The following is a 22,878-nucleotide window of genomic DNA, read 5'->3' on the forward strand; positions in this document are numbered from 1 at the left end:
AAGGGAAATAAAATGGTGTCCAGTGAAGAATTTTGGATATTAATCCACGAGCCTTTTTCGTTCCTTGCAATGCACATTCATTGAATTTGGTTGTTAATGATGCCTCAAAGTGGTGCTTGGAGGCAACCGCCTTCTTTGATTTAGTTCAACGTGTCTATGTGTATTTCTCATCTTCTACACATCGCTGGGAAGTTCTAACATGCCACGTATCTAATCTCACAGTTAAACCATTGAGTGAAACAAGATGGGAAAGTCGAATCTATGCCTTGGAACCTCTTCGCTATCAGCTTGGTGACATCTATGATGCTCTGGTAGACATCTATGAAGACACTACTCTAACAGGATCATCTGGCAATACGTCATGCATTGATGCAAAGGCTCTTACAAAAGCCATTTCTAGTTTCAAGTTTCTTGTTTCTCTTGTTTTGTGGTATGACATATTGTTTGAGATCAACATGACTAGCAAACAACTTCAGGCAAAAGAATTTGACATATGTGATGCCATTAATCAACTTGGAGAAACCAAGAAGTTTCTTGTGGGCCGCAGAAGTGATGCAGCCTTTGAGAAAACATTGGTAGATGCAGGTGAACTTGTGGAGGAGTTGGATGTACCGGCACTTTTTGAACCAGATCCAATCCGTATTAGAAAGAAGAGGAAGCGGTTCACATATGAAGCAGATGACGAACCTATTTATAATCTGAAAGAAAAATTCAAAGTGAACTTTTACTTTGCAGTCATTGACACAGCAATACATTCGGTTGAAGAAAGATTCACATTGATGCAGCAAATTAGTTCAGTATATGGCTTCATATATGATGTTTACAGTTTGCAAAATAAAACACCAAAGCAAATTATGGAACATTGCTTGAATCTGGAGAAAGCTTTGAAACACGGTGAATCCAAAGATATTGATGCCTTTGACTTGTGCAGTGAATTGCAAGCTATTGCAAGACGAGTCCAAAGGAGTTCATCACCGCAAGATGTATTGAACTTCATATGGGAAAATAAGCTGACAGATAGTGTCCCTAACACAGTTATTGCTCTTCGCATCCTCTTGACTCTCCCAGTTTCTGTGGCCACTGGTGAGCGAAGCTTCTCGAAGCTCAAGTTGATAAAAACATACATGCAAACATCAATGTTGCAACAAAGACTTGTTGGGCTATCTACATTGTCAACAGAACATGACACTGCTCACAGCATTGACTAGGAGGAACTTGTTTCTAAATTTGCTAAACTTAAAGCGCGGAAACATAAATTCTAAATTATAACATGTTACTCTGTGACCGTGTATTGTGTATAATGTATGTGATTTATTTATTTGGGGGGGGGCACGAGGTGGAAGTCTCACCTAGGGCGCAAAATATCCTTGCACCGGCCCTGTCTACCATCCCGTGTGTTGCAGGGAGCAGGGCGGGAAGCTCATTATGGGGCATTGTCCCCTCACAGCCAGTGCTGACCCCAGCATGGTACTTGGGGCCTGTGCTTCAGGGAGCAATATGGCGGTTCCAGTAGGGAGTGCTCTCCTCTCAGTCTGTGCTGACCCTAATTCCCCTGTGCGGTTCTATGGGCCTGTGCTGCAGGCAGGGGCGGCTCTAGCTTTTTTGCCGCCCCAACAATGGCAGGCAGGCTGCCTTTGGCAGCACGCCTGCAGGAGGTCCCCGTTCCCGTGGATTCGGCAGCATGGCTGCGGGAGTTCCGCTGGTCCTGCAGCTTCGGCGTACCCGCCACCGAATTGCGACCGAATCAGCTGGACCGGTGTACCTCCCGCAGGCGCGCCGCCGAAGGCAGCCTGGCTGCCGCCCTCACAGCGACCGGCAGGCCACCCCCCGCGGCTTTCCACCCCAGGCACCAGCTGCCGCTGGCTGCAATGAGCAGTGTGGGGGCTCAGTAGGGGACGCTCACGCTCTCCCCTGTAAGTCAGTCCTGGCCCCAGTTTCCTTCAGGAGGGGCCAATCTGCTTGTAGGAAGTGTGCATTGCCTCCTCACTGGTCAGAACCATTGTCAGCCTGGTGCGCAGCAGGTTCCTGCCAGGCGTCCCTGCGCTCCAGGCAGTTCTAAGGGGGATGGACTCTGGGTGATGTTTTCAGGGAGCTATGGAGCCAACACATGTAAATTCAATGCTGATGTCAGGCTAAGGCAACCACTAATGACACGGGTGACTGTGTTCAGCTCCCAATCACCAAGATGCTTATGCCAGCATCTGCCCCGCATCACTGCACAGTATCGCACTGGAGTGAATACCAGTGCCAGGAGTGAGGGTGTAAATCTACTCCCCAGGAGGTTCCTGCCAGCAGTGTGGGGGGTGATCTTTTTCATTAAGTGCTCTAGTGGGAGCAGTAGGTCAGACTGAAGTCCAGTCTGCCTAACTAGGTGACAGCTGGCTGAGAGGGGAGTGGACAACATTGCCCAAGTGATTAGCCTGGTCAGTGGTAGGGAGCCCTTGACAGGCAGTCGTTCTATGCAGAGACCTGCCAGCAGGATTTGCTACATTCCCCAGCGACACAAGAGATCACATGCACAGGAACCTCCCTGAGTGTTTATTCCCTTGGGTGTTTGCAGACTCCGGCATCTCAGAAGTGGTTCAGCTCCGACTGGTGAATGGTTCTAGTCACTGCGCTGGGAGGGTCGAGGTGCTTCACAACCAGCAGTGGGGAACCGTGTGTGATGACAGCTGGGACTTACAGGATGCTGGAGTCGTGTGCAGGCAGCTGGACTGTGGGACGGCGTTATCAGCCCTAGTTGGGGCTCATTTTGGGCAAGGATCTGACCATATTTGGCTGAATAATGTCAACTGCACAGGGACAGAAGTTGCCCTCTCCGATTGCAGGGCTCGGCCTTGGGGAGACAATGACTGTACCCACGGAGAAGATGCTGGTGTCGAGTGCTCAGGTAACCCTCCTCCATCACGTCACTGAGGGTAGTGCAGGGATCGGGCTGGGAAGCTTTCAGCACAGACCCAGCTCTCCTGTCTGAGTCAGCGCTGACCCCAGTGCCCCAGCATGGTGCTAAGGGCCTGTACTGCAGGGAGCTGGTTCAGGGTCACAGTAAGTGTCGCTCTTCCCATGGTGTCAGTGCTGACCCCATTGTCCCCACACAGTTCTACATGCCTGTGCTACAGGGAGCAGGGTGGGGGCTCAGTAGGGGGCTCTCTGTCCTCGAAGTCAGTGCTGTCCCCAGTGCCCCAGCACAGAACTTAGGGCCTGCGCTCCAGGGAGCAGTACATGCGCCTCAGTAAGAGATCGTGTCCTGGCACTGATCACTCTGATCCCCCGCTGCTCTACAGCTGCTACAGCACAATGGGGCGCTGGGTAAACGTAAATCCCATTTGTAGGATTTGGGGTCCTATGGAGACTTCAAATGGAGCCTGCAGATGCTCAGGGGTCCCTTTATGTGGGTTTCCTACCCCTGCCACTCCAGGTGATTTCCATCTCAGCTAATTACCTCTGAACCTGTAATATCCCCCACTGCTGTGACTGGAGACTGGGTTCTTCCTCACTCCCTCTGCTACACAGCCCATGAGTTTCTGTGCCTGATCTGTCAGCTGCCCTGTTCTACCCCAGAAGTGGCTGCATGGCAGTGGTGGTGAGTAGGGCTGTTAAGTGACTAAAAAAATGTATCGTGATTAATCGTGCAATTAATCGTGCCTTTGCACAATAATAGAATACCATTTATTTTAATTTTGGGGGGATGTTTTCTCCATTTTCAAATATATTGAATTCAATTACAATACATAATACAAAGCGTACAGTGCTCACTTTATATTTATTTTAGAGTACAAGTATTTGCACAGTGAAATAGAAACAAAAGAAATAGTATTTTCAATTCACCTCATACATGTACTGTACTGCAATCTCTTTATCAGGAAAGTTGAACTTACAAATGTAGAATTACTGCAATTACAAATAACTGCAATCAAAAATAAAACAATGTAAAACTTTAGATTCTAGAAGTCTACTCAGTCCTACTTCTTGTTCAGCCAATCACTCAGACAGAGAAGTTTGTTCACATTTGCCGGAGATATTACTGCCTGCTTCTTGTTTACAATGTTAGCTGAAAGTGAGAACACACGTTCACATGGCACTGTAGTACCTGGGGTTGCAAAATATTTATGCGTCAGATGCATAAAGTTTTATATGTCCCTTCATGCTTCGGCCATCATTCCAGAGGACGTGTCCATGCTCATGATGGGTTCTGCTAGATAACGATCCAAAGCAGTGCAGACCAACAAATGTTCATTTTCATCCTCTGAGTCAGATGTCACCAGGAGAAGGTTGATTTTCTTTTTTGGTTGTTCAGGTTCTGTAGTTTCCGCATTGGAGTGTTGCTCTTTTAAGACTTCTGAAAGTCTGCTCCACACTTTGTCCCTCTCAGATTTTGGAAGGAACTTTAGATTCTTAAACCTTTGGTCAATTGCTGTATCTAGCTTTAGAAATCTCATATTGGGACCTTCTTTGCGTTTTGTCACATCTGTAGTGAAAGTGTTCTTAAAACGAACAACATGTGCTGTCATCATGTGAGATTGGTATAATATGAAATATATGGCAGAATGCAGGTAAAAGACATAGTTGGAGATACACAAATCTCCCCCAAGGATTTCAGTCACAAATTAAATTAACACATTATTTATTTAATGAGCGTCATCACCATGGATGCATGTCGTCTTGAATAGTCGCCAAAGCATGAAGGGGCATATGAATGATTAGCATATCCAGCACGTAAATGACTTCCAATGCCAGCTACAAAAGTGCCATGCGAACACCTGTTCTAACTTTCTGATGACATTGTAAATGAGAAGCAGGCAGCATTGTCTCCCATATATGTAAACAAATGTGTTTGTCTTAGCAATTGGCTGAACAAGACGTAGGAGTGAGTGGACATGTAGGCTCTAAGTTTTACATTGTTAAGTGCAGTTATGCAACAACAAAAAATCTACGTTTGTATTTTTCACTTACACGAGAAAAAGATTGCACTACAGTACTTTTATGAGGTGAATTGAAAAATACAATTTCTTTTGTTTATCATGTTTACAGTGCAAATATTTGTAATCCAAAATAATAATAACAAGTGAGCACAGTACACTTGTATTCTGTGTTGTAATTGAAATCAGTATGCTTGAAAACATAGAAAAACATCCAAAATATTTAATAAATTTCAATTGGAATTCTATTGTTTAAAAGTGCATTTAAAATTGCGATTAATTTTTTTAATTGTGATTAAATTTTTTGTGTTGATCACATGAGTTAATTGCGATTAATCGACAGCCCTAGTTTGAATTAAAATGTTTCAGGTATTCTGCACTTTCTGAGAATGACATTTTCCTCGAACCTCCTCTAGCCTTTCTGTTTCTGGTGTTGATGCTCACTTACCTCCTCACTGCTGGAGAAACACAGGCCCAGCACCAGAGACAACCCGTAACTGCCGATAGTGTGTGGGGGGCGGGTGGGGTGAATGAACATGCTAGCCATAAGACAATCAGCAGCTCGGGGGCAGGGATGCAGGGCTTGTGACCCCGCACCCAGATGGATCAAGTATGAGGGGTATCAAGTATCAAATCTATGCCCAAATAAATCTGTTAGTCTTTATGGTGCCACTGGACTCCAGATTGATCAGCTGCTCTGAGACGGAGTTAACTGTGATTAATTGACAGCCCTAGTGGGGAGTGAACCCCTAATGGGCAGTTGCAGAGGTTATTCAGCCCTGTCATTCGGAGGGACTTCATCCCCCAGCATCAGTAGTGATCAGTTGCACAGGAACCTCCCTGAGTGTTTATTCCCTTTCGGCTTTGCAGATTCCGGCATCTCAGAAGTGGCTCAGCTCCGACTGGTGAATGGTCCGAGTCTCTGCGCTGGGAGAGTCGAGGTGCTTCACAACCAGCAGTGGGGAACCGTGTGTGATGACAGCTGGGACATAACTGATGCTGGAGTCGTATGCAGGCAGCTGAGCTGTGGCATGGCGTTATCAGCCCCAGGAGGGGCTCGATTTGGGGGAGGATCTGACCATATCTGGCTGGATGACGTTCACTGCACAGGGACAGAAGCTGCCCTCTCCCATTGCAGGGCTCAGCCTTGGGGATACAATAACTGTAACCACAAAGAAGATGCTGGTGTTGTGTGCTCAGGTAAACTTCTTCCACTACCATGCATGTTGCAGGGAGCAGGGTGGGAAGCTCATTACGGGGCATTGTCCCCTCATAGCCAGTGCTGACCCCACCATGGTGATTTGGGGCCTGAGCTTCAGGGAGCAATATGGTGGTTTAAGTAAGGGGCTCCTCTCACAGTCAGTGCTGACTCTAATCCCCTTGTGCGGTTCTATGGGCCTGTGCTGTAGGGAGTGGGGCGTGGGCTCAATGCGGTGCCAAGGGCCACTGGCATGAGGAAGCCTTGTCTGTGCCTGCTGGGGGGCAGGTCCCCAACTCCCTCAGACACAGGCCACACAAGCCGTGTCCTCTAGGTCTTGAGGGGGGGTCTCTCTCCAGGTTGACGATCGGCAAACTCCAGCCACCAGCAGCACCCAGCCCCTGTCCCGCTGGGCATTCACAGCAGTCACAGATCTGCTGCTCCCAAAGGAACAGGGCCCCCAGCTGACCAGCTCCACCTCCCATCTCTGCCCCGATCAACGCACAGCCTGAGATCACTTCATAGTGACAACAAGAACAAGTGATTTCAGAGAGTGTAGAGATTTGAGGGGTAGGATGGAGAAGGGTTGGAAAGAAATGGTTCCAGGGCAATAAAATCATACCACGCTGACTAGAGCCTAGACTCGTTGAACGAGATACTTTTCTGTCTGGTAGAGCAACGCTCACCCCACAGTCCTTCCAGGGTTTTACTCCAGGCTTGGCTGTGATCTCCTGTTCCTGAGACAAACACTGTCAGCCACCTCCAGGGTGAAAGGGAGCTCTTGTCCCCTCTCCTCTTTCTTTGTAGGTATATAACGCAGATAGACCCCGGTCATCGGGATCAAACCTGGGACCTCTGAAGCTTACTGCATGAGTCTCTACTGCATGAGCTAAAAACTAATGGGCTGTTAGCTAAGGTTGTAGAGCAGAGTCATTTTATCTCAAATATGTGTTCTCGGTGAAACTAGATGGGACAGAACACAACACCCACGAGATGTGTGGGTTACAGGTACAGACCATTGTCTTCCTAGAGCGGGTCTCTCTTCCGAGACTTGTGCTGAGGGTCCTTTGTCTTTGCAAATTCTCAGGCCCCCCCTGGGCCCAGACAGTGAATATAGCCTGTCTCCATGGCTGTGCTCTGTTCTATGTGCTGATTGGCTCAGCCGAAGGGATTGCCATGGCACAGGTGACAAGCTTCACTTCAACACTTCTGGAGCCTCATATTCTACATTTTACATCTCTCTTCAACTATGTCCCATCCAAACATCTTGCTCCCATTAGGGCGACGAGTGGGCTGCTGGCTCTTGGTAGAGACCTCACATACCACCTCTGGTGAGCTATTGTGCATATATCTCACCCAGGGGATCCCCAAATAACTCTAGGCATCCTTGTGCCCTCTGCCAGTTGGCGTCTACTCATCTCTGGGCCAGACTCCTCTGCGGCACATTGGGGACCTGGGTAACTGCTTCTTCCACTGGTCGGATTTGGTGTCAATGGAGCCTGCAGCCACTCACTCAGACTAAAAATCCAGGGCCAATTTCTCAAGAGTCCGGTTCCCAATCACTGTGTTCCGGCAGATTTGCATTTCAGGGAATTAGTCCTGAACTTGTAACTTCCCCAAGAGCTGGACATAGGAGACCCAATTCTTCCTCAATTACTGCCCTACACAGCCTGCATATTTCCCTGTCCTGTTTCTCAGCTGCCCTGTCCTACCCCAGGCTACATGTCCACAGCCTCTCTATTGTGACCTCTGCAGGTTGGTCTCCTGAGGCTCCACCACAAACTGGTGCTCCCCATTTCCCCAACACGCCGGATAAAACAACTTCAACTGTAATAATGTAAATTGACAGGGAGTGAACCCCTAACAGGCTGTTGCACAGGCTGTTCAGACCTGTGAGTTGGAGCCTCCATGTTTACCAGCATCACTAGTGATCAGATGCACAGGAACCTCCCTGAGTGTTTATTCCCTTGGGGCTTTGCAGACTCAGTTATTTCAGAAGTGGCTCAGCTCCGACTGGTGAACGGCCCGAGTCGCTGCACGGGGAGAGTTGAGGTGCTTCACAACCAGCTGTGGGGAACCGTGTGTGATGACAGCTGGGACATAAATGATGCTGGAATCGTGTGCAGGCAGCTGGGCTGTGGGATGGCGTTATCAGCCCCAGGAGGGGCTCGATTTGGGCGAGGATCAGACCCTATCTGGCTGGATGATGTTCACTGCACAGGGACAGAAGCTGCCCTCACCGAATGCAGGGCTCGGCCTTGGGGAGACAATAACTGTCACCACGGAGAAGATGCCGGTGTTGTGTGCTCAGGTAACCTTCATCTACCACCCTGCATGTTGCAGGGAGCAGGGTGGGAAGCTCATTATGGGGCATTGTCCCCTCACAGCCAGTCTTGACCCCAGCATGGTGCTTGGGGCCAGTGTTTCAGGGAGCAATATGGCGGTTCCTGTAGGGAGCGCTCTCCTCTCCGTCTGTGCTGACCCTAATTCCCCTATGTGGCTCTATTGGCCTGTGCTGCAGGGAGCGGTGTGGGGGATCAGTAGGGGACACTCACGCTCTCCCCTTGAAGTCTGTGCTGGCCCCAGTGCCCTAGTGCTGTGGTAGTGGGCCTGTGCTGGAGGTAGGGGGTTGTCAGTGTGGGGGTCCTCCATTTGTAGTTGTGCTGGCCCTAATGCCCCAGTGCAGTCACACCAAGCACCAAGGACAAATGATTTCACAGAGTGTAGAGATTCGAGGGGTTGCAAGGAGAAGGGTTGGAAAGAAATGGTTCTATGGCCAATAAAATCATACCACGCTGACTAGAGCCTAGACTCGTTGAACGAGATACTTTTCTGTCTGGTAGAGCAACGCTTACCCCACAGCCCTTCCAGGGTTTTACTCCAGGCTTGGCTATGATCTCCTGTTCCTGAGACAAACGCTGTCAGCCGCCTCCTGGGTGAAGGGGAGCTCTTGTCCCCTCTCCTCTTTCTTTGTAGGTACAAGCCATTGTCTCTTCCCAGAGTAGGTCTCTCTTCAGAGACTTGTTGTCATAACTATAAAGGGAAGGGTAGCAGCCCTCCTGTGTACAATACTATAAAATCCCTCCTGGCCAGAGACTCCAAAATCCTTTTATCTGTAAAAGGATAAGAAGCTCTGGTAAGCTGGCTGACACCTGACCCAAAGGAACAATAAGGAGACAAGATACTTTCAAATCTTGGTGGGGGGAAGGCTTTTGTTTGTGCTCTTTGTTTTGGTTTTTGTTCACTCTTGGGACTAAGAGGGACCAGACATCAGTCCATGCTCTCCAAATCTTCTGAACAAGTCTCTCATATTTCAAACTTGTAAGTAACAGCCAGGCAAGGTGTATTAGGTTTATCTTTGTTTTCTCAACTTGTAAATGTTCCTTTTGCTAGAGTGTTTATCTCTGTTTGCTGTAGCTTTGAACTTAAGGCTAGAGGGGATTCCTCTGGGCTCTTTGAATCTGATTACCCTGTAAAGTTATTTTCCATCCTGATTTTACAGAGATGATTTTTACCTTTCTTTCTTTAATTACAAGCCTTCTTTTTAAGAACCTGATTAATTTTTCCTTGTTTTAAGATCCAAGGGGTTTTGGATCGGTGTTCACCAGGGAATTGGTGGAGCAGTCTCTCAAGGCTACCCAGGGCAGGGAGTTAGCACTTGGGAGTGGTGGTAGCAAAACCAGATTTAAGCTGGTAATTAAGCTTAGAAGTTTACATGCAGGTCGCCATATCTGTACTCTAATGTTCAGAGTGGGGAAGGAACTTTGACACTTGTGCTGAGGGTCCTTTGTCTTTGTAAATTCTCAGGCCCCCACTGGACCCAGACAGTGAATATAGCCTGTCTCCACAGCTGTATTTTGTTCTATGTGCCGATTGGCTCAGCCGAAGGGATTGCCATGGCGCAGGTGACAAGCTTCACTTCAACACTTCTGGAGCCTCATATGCTACATTTTACATCTCTCTTCAACTCTGTCCCATACAAACATCTTGCTCCCATTAGGGTGATGAGTGGGCTGCTGGCTCTCTACTGTGACCTCTGCAGGTCGCTCTCCTGAGGCTCCACCCAGTTCTCAGTGACTGTCAGCTCTTAGTGGGGAACCCTCAGTGCTGAAGCAGGCTGGGCAGAAACACTGTCTCACAGCAGCTCTAGTGATCACTGAAACCAAAAAGACTCCTAATGGAGCCTTAATTAACTTTATCTTTGAAGAGTGGTGAGGGGCAGATTAAACCACCCCTAGACCACTTACACAGAGCCCACACCCCTCAGCAGGAACATCCATCTTCACCCCCTCTCACTCTTGATAGGGGTCTGGTATCTGAGCCCCCTGGTTAGTGAGTTCAGTTCAGTTGTGGGTGACCCCTTCATTCAGGGCAGAGGAAGCACAGTTCTGCTGTCCATTATTCACACAATCAGGACAACAACATTTCACTACCCCACTTTCAATTACTACAATGATTTGTAACCCAGCATCAGCCAACACACCTGTCTGTTGGATACCTAGGCACAGTGGGTGTGTTGATGTAAATACAGTCTGGTCCTGAAGCCTTTTCCCCTCCCCAGCTCATCACTAGCTGTCAGGGGAGAGCTCATTCTGTCCTTGCTTACCTCTAGCTAGTTCAGCCATCTGACTGTGCATCCTCAAGGTCCAGTCTTCTAATGGGGCTCTCCTCCACCACGTGTGACTGTCTGTATTGCTCCCCACAGGAACACTGAGAAGATCAGGCTAAGCCACTTTTCTGCATTGCAGCAGTGCCTCTGGCCAGTCCAGTCAGGGGCCCATTAAGCCTAGTCCAGGATCTGCGTCCCAGATTGTAAATGGGCAGATACAAGTTAAGGCTTCTGAAAATCCATCAACACGCCAGTGTCTCTATCCCAGAGTTGCTGCCCCTCTGTGAGGACACAGCTGTCAGCCCAGCTCTGTCATCCTTCATATGAGACTGGTACTGGGCTGGCAGCACTAGACACGAGTGCAGCAATGGCTGCCACAAAACGATGTTACCAAGTCAGTTGTGGCAAGTCAGTAGGAACCGCAGGGGCAGGTGTTTGCTTCAGGAGGGGCCGATCTGCTTGTAGGAAGTGTGCATTGCCTCTGCCCTGGTCGGAACCATTGTCAGCCTGGTGCGCAGCAGGTTCCTGCCAGGCGTTCCTGCGCTCCAGGCAGTTCTAATGGGGATGGACTCTGGGTGACATTTTTATGGAGGTATGGAGCCAACACATGTAAATTGGATGCTGATGTCAGACTAAGGCAACCACTAAGGACACGGGTGACTATGTTTAACTCCCAGTCACCAAGATGCTTATGCCAGCGTCTGCCCTGCAGCACTGCACAGTATTGCACTGGAGCGAATACCAGCGCCAGGAGTGAGGGTGTAAATCTGCTCCCCAGGAGGTTCCTGACTGCAGTGCGGGGGTGATCTTTATAAGTGCTTTGGTCGGAGCAGTAGGTCAGACTGCCGTCCCGTCTGCCTAACTAGGTGACACCTGGCTGGGAGATGGGTGGACAAACTTCAACATTGGCCACATGATTAGCTTGGTCAGTGGTGGGGAGCCCTTGACAGGCAGTGGCTGTGTGCAGCTACCGGTCAGATCCGTTGGCGGGAGGTGCTACGATCCCCAGTGACACGAGAGATCAGATGCACAGGAACCTCCCTGAGTGTTTATTCCCTTGGGGTGTTTTCAGACTCCGGCATCTCTGAAGTGTCTCAGCTCCGACTGGTGAACGGCCCGAGTCGCTGCGCTGGGAGGGTCGAGGTGCTTCACAACCAAGAGTGGGGAACCGTGTGTGAAGACAACTGGGACATAACTGATGCTGGAGTTGTGTGCAGGCAGCTGGGCTGTGGGACGGCGTTATCAGCCCCAGGAGGGGCTCGATTTGGGCGAGGATCAGACCCTATCTGGCTGAATGATGTTCACTGCACAGGGACAGAAGCTGCCCTCTCCCATTGCAGGGCTCAGCCTTGGGGATACAATAACTGTAACCACAGAGAAGATGCTGGTGTTGTGTGCTCAGGTAAACTTCTTCCACTACCATGCATGTTGCAGGGAGCAGGGTGGGAAGCTCATTACGGGGCATTGTCCCCTCATAGCCAGTGCTGACCCCACCATGGTGATTTGGGGCCTGAGCTTCAGGGAGCAATATGGTGGTTTAAGTAAGGGGCTCCTCTCACAGTCAGTGCTGACCCTAATCCCCTTGTGCGGTTCTATGGGCCTGTGCTGTAGGGAGTGGGGTGTGGGCTCAATGCGGTGCCAAGGGCCACTGGCATGAGGAAGCCTTGTCTGTGCCTGCTGGGGGGCAGGTCCCCAACTCCCTCAGACACAGGCCACACAAGCTGTGTCCTCTAGGTCTTGAGGGGGGGTCTCTCTCCAGGTTGACGATCGGCAAACTCCAGCCACCAGCAGCACCCAGCCCCTGTCCCGCTGGGCATTCACAGCAGTCACAGATCTGCTGCTCCCAAAGGAACAGGGCCCCCAGCTGACCAGCTCCACCTCCCATCTCTGCCCCGATCAACGCACAGCCTGAGATCACTTCATAGTGACAACAAGAACAAGTGATTTCAGAGAGTGTAGAGATTTGAGGGGTAGGATGGAGAAGGGTTGGAAAGAAATGGTTCCAGGGCAATAAAATCATACCACGCTGACTAGAGCCTAGACTCGTTGAATGAGATACTTTTCTGTCTGGTAGAGCAACGCTCACCCCACAGTCCTTCCAGGGTTTTACTCCAGGCTTGGCTGTGATCTCCTGTTCCTGAGACAAACACTGTCAGCCACCTCCAGGGTGAAAGGAAGCTCTTGTCCCCTCTCCTCTTTCTTTGTAGGTATATAACGCAGATAGACCCCGGTCATCGGGATCAAACCTGGGACCTCTGAAGCTTACTGCATGAGTCTCTTCTGCATGAGCTAAAAACTAATGGGCTGTTAGCTAAGGTTGTAGAGCAGAGTCATTTTATCTCAAATATGTGTTCTCGGTGAAACTAGATGGGACAGAACACAACACCCACGAGATGTGTGGGTTACAGGTACAGACCATTGTCTTCCTAGAGCGGGTCTCTCTTCCGAGACTTGTGCTGAGGGTCCTTTGTCTTTGCAAATTCTCAGGCCCCCACTGGGCCCAGACAGTGAATATAGCCTGTCTCCATGGCTGTGCTCTGTTCTATGTGCTGATTGGCTCAGCCGAAGGGATTGCCATGGCACAGGTGACAAGCTTCACTTCAACACTTCTGGAGCCTCATATTCTACATTTTACATCTCTCTTCAACTATGTCCCATCCAAACATCTTGCTCCCATTAGGGCAATGAGTGGGCTGCTGGCTCTTGGTAGAGACCTCACATACCACCTCTGGTGAGCTATTGTGCATATATCTCACCCAGGGGATCCCCAAATAACTCTAGGCATCCTTGTGCCCTCTGCCAGTTGGCGTCTACTCATCTCTGGGCCAGACTCCTCTGCGGCACATTGGGGACCTGGGTAACTGCTTCTTCCACTGGTCGGATTTGGTGTCAATGGAGCCTGCAGCCACTCACTCAGACTAAAAATCCAGGGCCAATTTCTCAAGAGTCCGGTTCCCAATCACTGTGTTCCGGCGGATTTGCATTTCAGGGAATTAGTCCTGAACTTGTAACTTCCCCAAGAGCTGGACATAGGAGACCCAATTCTTCCTCAATTACTGCCCATTGACTGCTCAGGTAACCCTCCATGATGTTACTGTAGGTGCTGTACGGTTCGGGTTGGGAAACTTTCAGCACCGACCCAGCTCTCCTGTCTGAGTCAGCGCTGACCCCAGTACCCCAGCATGGTGCTAAGGGCTTGTACTGCAGGGAGCCCGTTGGGGGTCACAGTAATGTTGCTCTTCCAATGGTGTCAGTGCCGATCTCATATCTCCTCCACACTTCTACATGCCTGTGCTGCAGGGAGTGGCATGGGGGCTCAGCACGCGGTTGCTCTACCCTCACAGTCAGTGCAGATCCCAATAGTCCAGTGTGGTGCTAAGGGCCTGTGCTGCAGGGAACATCTCAGGGACCACCATGAGAGCTGGATGTCAGTGGTGGAGATTCAGCCCGGGACAGGCAGTCGCTGTGTATGGAGCCGATTTAGACCCCAAAGTGGAAGGCTCTACGTTCCCCAGCATCTCTAACAACCAGAGGCACAGGAACCTCCCTGAGTGTTTATTCCCTTGGGTGTTTGAAGGCTCAGGCATCTCAGAAGTGTCTTTGCTCCAGCAAGTGAATGGCCACAATCACTGGGCTGGGAGAGTCGAGGTGTTTCATAACCAGCAGTGGGGAACTGGGTGTGATGGCAGCCTTACATGATGCTGGAGTTGTGTGCTAGGCTGTGGGACGGCGTTATCAGAGCCACATGGGGCTAGATTTGGACAAGGATCTGACCGTCCCTGGCTGGATGAGGTTAACTGCACAGGGGCAGAAGCTGCCAACTTCAAATGCAGGGCTAGGCCTTGGGGAGACCATAACTACAATTATGCGGAAGATGCCGGTGTTGTGTGCTCAGGTAACTCTCACCCTCCATTGCACTGTTGATGCTGCAGAGAGCCTGTTGGGAAGCTCAATAGAGTTAGTGCTGACCCCAGAGCCCCATCACTGTGCTATGGGCCTCTACTGCAGAGAGGAGTATGTGTGCTGTGGTAAGAGGCCTTTGTTGCCGCACAGAGGGCCCGAGGACAGCAACAGCGGGGTTCGTTGCCCAGTGTGCTTCGTGCCAATGAACACACCAGGGTGGAGAAGCAATCAACATTTATTTGAGATCTCAAAGCGGTGCAAGGAGACTGGTACATCTCAAATCAAGCACACCATCACAAGCACCTTTTCTCTTTTTATACATTTTTGCAGCTAAGCTATTCCCTTTTCTTTCCCCCCCTCTTCCTCCCCCTTCCCCCTTCCCTTCTCCCTATAGCAGTTATGTTTATACATTTAAGCAGTTAAATCATCTTGGCGGCTATAAGTCTAGCTAGTTAGTAACACTTCTTTAAACCGTTATCTTGTCCTTTTCCCCTTTGAACTGTTATTTTCCCTTCAGCCAGAAACATGCAGGCCTCATTATTACCGCTTGGGACCGGTATGAGAGGTGCTGCAACTGATAACTGGCTGTTACACATTCCAATTTTTGCACCTGGCTTTTGAGGTCGATTAGAGTTTAAACATGGATGGACTTTGGTTCACTTAGGCCTAGTGCAGGAAGGCTTCATTGACACTCGTGGTCTTCCACCCTCCCGAGTTACCTAGGGTTATGCCTAGTGACACCAACAACTCCCTCCTTTGAGAATACTCAACAAGCTTTTGGCTGAGTTTTCTCATATTCTGTGGACAAGATACGACTGAGTGCCATGGAGCTGGGGTTCTCAATGAGAGGGTATGCTGGGACTGTTGGGGAATGGGGGACACAAAGCTTATGGAGGAGCATCTTAAAACAAGTGATCAGGAGGAGGGTGACCAGGCACAGTACCACATCTGTGAGGAGGAGACGCACAAGGCCACCCCCCAGTCCTCCCAGGTCGGGCAACCAACTCCAAAGGGAATCGAAAACTGTGGGTTCCCTTTCCTGGGCCTTCCACTGCTCGAAAGCCTGTTCGTCTGACAGGATGTGCTTGTTAATGTCCTGTGAGTTTTACGGGACATAAGTACAACATTCATTTCCAATAAGGGCACACACCCCACCCTGGGAGGCTAAAACATAATCTAAGGCCTGTCTGTTCTGCAAGGACAGCAACCGGAGCTGGTAAAGCTCTGAATTAAGGCTTTTCTCTATGGCCAAGGTCTCATTGGCATACTTGGTGAGAAACACAGAGAGCCTACGATAAAATTGAGTCAGCCGTCCCACCCCATAGGAGGGGAGGAGGATCATACGCAACCTGTCTCCTTCCTTAATGGGCTCTGGGGTGGCATACAAAGATCTACTCTGCCTGGGGTGGCCAGGGGGCAGTTTAGGGAGGACACGAAGGGGAGGGGCAAGATATCCTAGATAACAGCTTCCATACCACCGATGCGGTAGCCACTTATAGGCAGAGGTTCCACAAATGTAAAAGGAGTGGCCATTCCCTACCAAGCCATTATAACCGCTACTCCACCTATCTGTTTGTCTGTCATTAAACACTCCGAACCGGGTGGCAGAGTCGGATTTGCCATTAACATAGACAGGGATAGAAGCGTCACTGTCAGGGGATAAATAATACTGACAGGTGCTATTCCCAGCAGACCAGGTGTGATTGCTGGACTGGAACTGTCGATAGCACACCAACCCGGGGGCCACTGACCGCAGCCTAATGGGAAAGGGATGTGCGTTGAGTTGGCCTGCGGCTTCCAGGGGTCGTCCCTTAATGCATACTGGGATTCAATGGTACAGTTTTGCGACAAGGGGGTACCCGGGGCATCTTTCCCCCTACTGAACCATCCCCAACAGATATCTGACCAATTTTGGGGAACTACCCTCCAGGGTAACCCTGCTGCGTGGTGCGGGATTTGGGAGCATATCCAGCAGTTAGAGAGGTTAAACTCTTGGGCAAAGCAAACCTTCAGGGACTCATATGTGTTGGTTTCCAAGTTAGTAAGGATTTCTTTCCATCCCGCATGTGTTTGGGGGGAAATGGGAGTTAACAAGAGGACTGTCCCTATGGCAAAGAGTACCACTGTGGCAGACCCTGGACCTGATTCCATTTTGGGCAGGTAACCCTAGGGCCTAACAATTACAATTCCCCAAATACCCACAAAATAACAATTACCAATAGCAGGCAGATTAAAAACAAAAGGGACCAGGCCACCAGGTTAGGCCGGCCCTGTGAAAATAAACACAACCAATGCTCAGAGTTCTTGCGGGGAGTGCGCTGTGACTGTCCAAAGAGATCACAGGGCATTCCCAGCAGACATTATTGTCGCCTGAATAACAGTTTAAGTCCCAGATCGTCACTGGCAGTCTTCTCTGCAAGCTGGACAGTCCACCGTTCAGGAGCGGGCATTGCTTTTAGACGAGAGTGATGGATCCAGTTTTTGTGTCCTTCGACCTTTGCTGCTGTATGGGAAACCAACAGGACGGTGTGGGGTCCCTTCCACTTCTCTTGGAGAGGCTCGTCCTTCCAGGTATGAACGAGAACGGAGTCACCTGGCTGCAAGGAGTGGATCGGGGCATCCAGCGGGAGAGGCTGCAAATCTTTGGTATACCTGTGGAGAGAACAGAGAACAGCAGACAGAAAGCACATATACTGAGATAAGAAGCCACACCCCATTTCCCACTCCCCTGCCAGAACCGGTGTACCATTCATAGGCCATGCCCTTCCAAACATAATCTCGAAGGGACTGAGCCCTAACCTGCCCTTTAGGAGAGCGCGAATGCGGAGCAAAACGAGGGGTAAGGCATCAGGCCATTGAAGAGAAGCCTCTTGGCAGACCTTTGAGAGGTGTCGCTTAAGAGTCTGATTTGTACGTTCCACTACCCCACTGGCCTGCGGTCGCCATGGCGTGTGGAGCTTCCAGGGGATCTGTAGGGCATCCGATATCTTTTGAACGACTTGTGACGTGAAGTGTGTTCCGTTGTCAGATTCCATCCACTCCAGCCACCCCTTCCCCTCAGGTGGTGGCCCATTGGCTCTGGCTGCAAAGCCTTACCCCCTTGTGGATAGGAGCAACTCTGCTGACTCTGGCCATTGGGACACAGCACTAAGGGAGAGGGCAGCCATATAAACCTTACCATTAGGTTCTCTACCCAAGGGCAGCCGAATTGACTCTGACCACTAGGCTGTACAGTCCTGGAGGCAAAGGTAATTATATCGGCTCTAGCCATTTGGCCTCACCACCCTGAGGCAGAGGGCGGCTCGGAGGATAGGATGCACTCACCCCACACTGGACGGGGTTCCCTCATCCCATCACAAGTGACTTGATCACAGTCTATAAGTACCTATATAGGAAACAAACTGTCCAGCTGAGAAGGGTACAGTACGATCCACTGGCTGGAAGTTGAAGCTGTACACATTCAGACTCTCAATAAGGCGTACATTTGTAACAGTGAGAGTAATTAGGCATTGGAACAATTTTCCAAGCGGTGTGGTGGACTCTCCCTTGTTGGCAATTTTGGAATCAAGATTGGACATTTTTCTAAAACATCTGCTTTCGGAATTGTTTCACGGCAGTTCGGTCTTGCGCGATTAGTCAGTTGGCAACCCTGCCCTATTGCATGTCTCAATGGGAACAGTGTTCCCTACACTTTCCATGTCCAACACTGCTGAGTGCTTACTAACTGTAAAGCAAGTCAGGGTGCCACCCCCCACTGCCGTATGCCCACTCTGCTCTTCCTAAATGAGGAGTGTTGCCTGATGGTTGCATTAGCCATAGTGGAGACGTGACGGATGTTTCTGGGAAGAGGAGGAATTGTTTACATAAGTCAAGTGTTTCTTTGGTGCAATCTGGTTTATTTACAAAGTCCTGTTTCCCTGAACACAGTAGAAACAAGCAACAGCTGACAGTTTCCTTCCTTTCAATTTCCAGAGCCTGCCTCTCCAGCCAGTCCTGTGTCTCAAGGTGCTACGTTCCCTGTGTCACTAGAGAACAGATGCACAGGAACCTCCCTGAGTGTTTATTCCCTTGGGTGTTTGCAGGCTCAGGCATCTTAGAAGTGGCTCCGCTCCGACTGGTGAACGGCCCAAGTCGCTGCGCTGGGAGAGTGGAGGTGCTTCACAACCAGCAGTGGGGAACCGTGTGTGATGGCAGCTGGGGCTTGTCCAATGCTGAAGTCGTGTGCAGGCAGCTGGGCTGTGGGATGGCGTTATCAGCACCACGTGGGGCTCACTTTGGACAAGGATCTGACCGTGTGTGGCTGGATGAGGTTCAGTGCACAGGGGCAGAAGCTGCCCTCACCGAATGCAAGGCTAAGCCTTGGGGAGAACATGGCTGTAACCCCGGAGAAGATGCCAGTGTTGTGTGCTCAGGTAACACCCAGTGCGATAGGAGCCTCTGCTGCTGGAAGTGGGGTGGGGGATCTGAAGAGGGTGCTAACCCCTGGAAGTCAGCCTCAGTGTGGTGGTGTGTGTGTGTGCGCGCGTTTCAGGTTTTGTGTGTGATTGTCTCTGTACCTGTTTGTGGCAGTGTCAGGGTTCCCTCCCCACTCTGAACTCTGGGCTACAGATGTGAGGACCCGCATGAAAGACCCCCTAAGCTTATATTCTACCAGCTTAGGTTAAAAAATTCCCCAAGGCACAAATTCCTTTCCTTGTCCTTGGATGGTATTGCTGCCACCACCAAGTGATTTAACCAAAAATTCAGGGACGGGTCACTTGGAATCCCTATTCCCCCAAAATATCCCCCCAAACCTCTTCACCCCCTTTCCTGGGGAGGCTTAAGAATAATATACCAATCAATTGTCTTTAATGTAAGTACAGACCAGACCCTTTATCTTTAGGACACTAAAATCAATCAGGTTCTTAAAAGAAGAACTTTATTATAAAGAAAATGTAAAAGAATCACACCTGCAAAATCGGGAGGGAAGGTAACTTTACAGGGTAATAAAAGGATTTAAAACACAGAGGACTCCCCACAGGACTCAGCTTCACAGTTACAAAAAACAGAAATAAAATTACCTCTTAGCATAGGGAAAATTCACAAGCTAAAACAACAGATAACCTAACACATCTCCTTGCCTTACTTACAATTTTTGTAATGTTACATGGTTCATTTCAGGTAGGTTTTCAGGAGATGTTGTACCTGCCTGGTCTCTCTGTCCATCTGGAGAGGGAACAAACAAAGAGAGCACAAACACACACACCCCATTTGAAAGTATCTTCTTTCCTTATTGGTCCTTCTGGTCAGGTGCCAACAAGGTTATTTAAGCTTCTTAACCCCTTACCCCGTACTCTTTCCTTTATATTTATGATTGGCAGTGTTTGTGCAGGTGTGTGTGTGAAGGGGTGTGCACATGTCAGTCTATGAATATTTGCATACATGTGCGGCAGTGCGTGTGCATGTGGCAATGTGTGTGTTTCAGGCAATGTGTGGGTGTGCACAGGGACATATGGGGGTTGTGCTTGGGATTGTGTGTGTGTGTGTCTGCTTGTGTGGCATTGTGTTTAGGGGGGTGCAGTGTGTGTTTGTGAGTGCGCGTGCACACACACGGGTGGGTTGATATAGAAATGGCTCCTCTTTGCTCTGTGCAGAACCCCCCATTCCCCCACGTGCGGTGCTGTGTATCCGGGCACCTGGCGGCTGGGAACAGCCTCTCATGCCCTGTGCTTTGTGTTTCAGATCAGGGCCAGCTGAGGCTGCAGTTGACGAGTGGCCCAAGCCCCTGCTCTGGGCGAGTGGAGGTGCTGATTAACGACACCTGGGGTGCCTTGTGTGACGCCGGCTGGGGCCTGCCGGAGGCGGGGGTGGTATGCAAGCAGCTGGGTTGTGGCATGGCGCTGTCAGCCCCGGGGGTTGCTCAGTTCGGCCACGGGGCCGGCGACGTCTGGCTGGAGGGCTTGAGCTGCTCAGGCCAGGAGTCTCTCATCAGCGAGTGCCACCTGAGCCGGCTGGGTCCTGGGCTGTGTGGCAATGGCTCTGAGGCCAGCGTGGTGTGTGCCGGGCAGGCCGGTGAGTGCCCAGCACCGTAGCCATGCCAATGTCCCTGCAGACACGGGGTGGGCGGGGGTGACACCCTGGCCATTCCAGGGGGAGGCCGGTCTCCAGGGGGGCAGCGCATGGGCTTCTGCCCACCACACTGAGGTTACTGGCTGTCCCAGCGGTTCCCACAGCCCTGCTCAGCCTGGGGCACCACTCCTGGGTCTCTGAGCAGCCTCCTTCGTGATGAGGCTCCCTCTCCTGCCAGCCCTGGCTCCGGTGGTGGAGGCTGCTACTCCTGCAGGCAGACCCAGAGCACAGATCTGGGGGGCAGAGAGCCTGTGGGGCCTGGGGGAGGAGTCTGCGGGGTAGTGCTTGTGGGAGCAGCTGGGGAGGGGCCTCTGGGAGCTGGTGCCCCCAACCCTCTCTCTAACCCCCCCCCCACACTCCTTGGGCTGGGAATGGTCCCTGGGGGCAGTAGTCAGAGCTTCCTCCATCCCCAAATTCATGACCTGTGTTCAGGCTGGAGTCTGAGCTGGGACCTATGAGCCACCCCCAGCGCAGGGCCCTGCACAGCTCCACATGCCGTGCTCCTCCTCGGGGCCTGTGGCAGGGGGACAGGGTCAGCGGCCAAGGTGCTGAGGGGAATGGACTCAGCTCTCCATGGGGCTGTGGGACGGGGCAGGGAGGTGGCCGCAGGGTGGGCTGTGGAGTGGGGGTCAGAATTGGCCCCATAGGGGCTGTGGGGCACGGGAGGGAGTCAGCCATGGCCAGTGGTGGATTATACAATGGGCCTTCTGGGTCCCACACCCAGTGGCCCCAGCCATTTGCGGGCCTGGAAAAATGGGGGCCCCACCCCCAGCAGAAATCCTCTGTGGGGCAACAGAAGCCCAGAGCCCTAGCAGAAGCTCCAGGTGAATTCAATCCCTGGCAGAAGCACTGGGCAGGCGGGCAGGACGGGGGAAGCCCCAGCTTCGTTTACCAGGTGCTCAGTTTTTGATTGGAACATCTGGTCCAAAAGGGATCCTGGTGGCTACGGTGAGCACTGCTGACTGGGCCATTGACTGGCCGGTTGGCGTCGCCATGCAGCTGGGCTGGCAGGCTCTCTGCGGCTCCCAGGAAGCAGCTGGCATGTCTCCTCTCCAGCTCATACACGTAGGGCAGCCAGGGGGCTCCACACGCTACCCCTGCCCCAAGCACCGCCTCCGCAGCTCCCATTGTCCAGGAACCACAGGCAATGGGAGCTGTGGGAGCGGTGCCTGTGGGGCCGTCAGCATGCAGAGCCTCCTGGCTACACCTCTGTGTAGGAGCTGGAGGGGGGACATGCCGCTGCTTCTGGGAGCAGCTTGAGGAAAGTGCCACCTGGAGACTGCACCCTGACCCCCTCCGAGGCCCCAACCCCCTGCCCCAGCCCCAGCCCTGATCCCCCTCCTGCCCTCCAAACCCCTCGATTCCAGCCTAGAGCACCCTCCTACACCCCAACCCTCTCATCCCCAGCTCCACCCCAGAGCGCACACCCCAACCAGAGCCCTCATCTCACCCACCATGCCCCAACTCCCTGCCCTGATCCCCCTCCTGCCCTCCAAACCCCTTGGTCCCAGCCCAGAGAAACCTCCTACACCCCAAACCTGTCATCCCCAGCCTCACCCCAGAACCTGCACCCCCAGACAGAGCCCTCACATCCCCCGTACCCCAACCCCCTACCCCCGCCCAGAGCCCTCTCCCACCCTCTGAACCCCTGAGCCCAAGCGCAGAGCCCCCTCCTGCACCCAAAACCCCTCATCTGCAGCCCCACCTCAGAGCTCACAGCCCCAGCTGGAGCCCTCACCCCTTCCCACACCCCAGCCCTCAGCCCCCACCTTCACCCCAAATCCCTCATGCCCGGCCACACATCAGAGTCTGCCCCCCATCAAGAGCCCGTATCCCCCCCCCAGCACCCCAGCCTCCTGAGCCAGCCCGGTAAAAATGAGCGAGTGAGTGAGGGTGGGGAAAGCAAGCGATGGGGGGAAGGATTGAAGTGAGCCGGGGTGGGGACTTGGAGAAGAGGCGGGGCATGGGCAGGGCCTCAGAAGAGGAGCGGGGCATGGGGCGGGGCAAGGGTGTTTGGTTTTGGGCGAGTAGAAAGTTGGCAACTGCTGCAGCCTCGGGACTAGAGGAGTGCTTGCTCCCCACTGCAGTCCCGGGACTGTGGCAGGGGGAACAGAGCTTCTTCGGCCTTGGGGCTGCAGTGG

At 51.5% G+C, this 22,878-nt stretch overlaps 1 protein-coding gene across 1 annotated transcript in view; it reads left to right on the top strand.

Annotated features, from left to right (window-relative positions):
- LOC135892976 (uncharacterized) overlaps positions 1–22,878 on the top strand; it is a gene marked incomplete at its 5' end in the record, with an annotated part of 270,703 nt that overhangs the window by 38,472 nt on the left and 209,353 nt on the right. Inside the window, 7 exon segments of the mRNA XM_065420759.1 lie at positions 2,561–2,890; positions 5,805–6,119; positions 8,099–8,428; positions 11,799–12,128; positions 14,304–14,621; positions 18,712–19,041; positions 20,351–20,680. Coding sequence (XP_065276831.1) covers positions 2,561–2,890; positions 5,805–6,119; positions 8,099–8,428; positions 11,799–12,128; positions 14,304–14,621; positions 18,712–19,041; positions 20,351–20,680 — 2,283 coding nt within the window.

Source organism: Emys orbicularis, chromosome 21 (genome assembly GCF_028017835.1).
Source record: "Emys orbicularis isolate rEmyOrb1 chromosome 21, rEmyOrb1.hap1, whole genome shotgun sequence".
Taxonomy (NCBI): Eukaryota; Metazoa; Chordata; order Testudines; family Emydidae; genus Emys; species Emys orbicularis.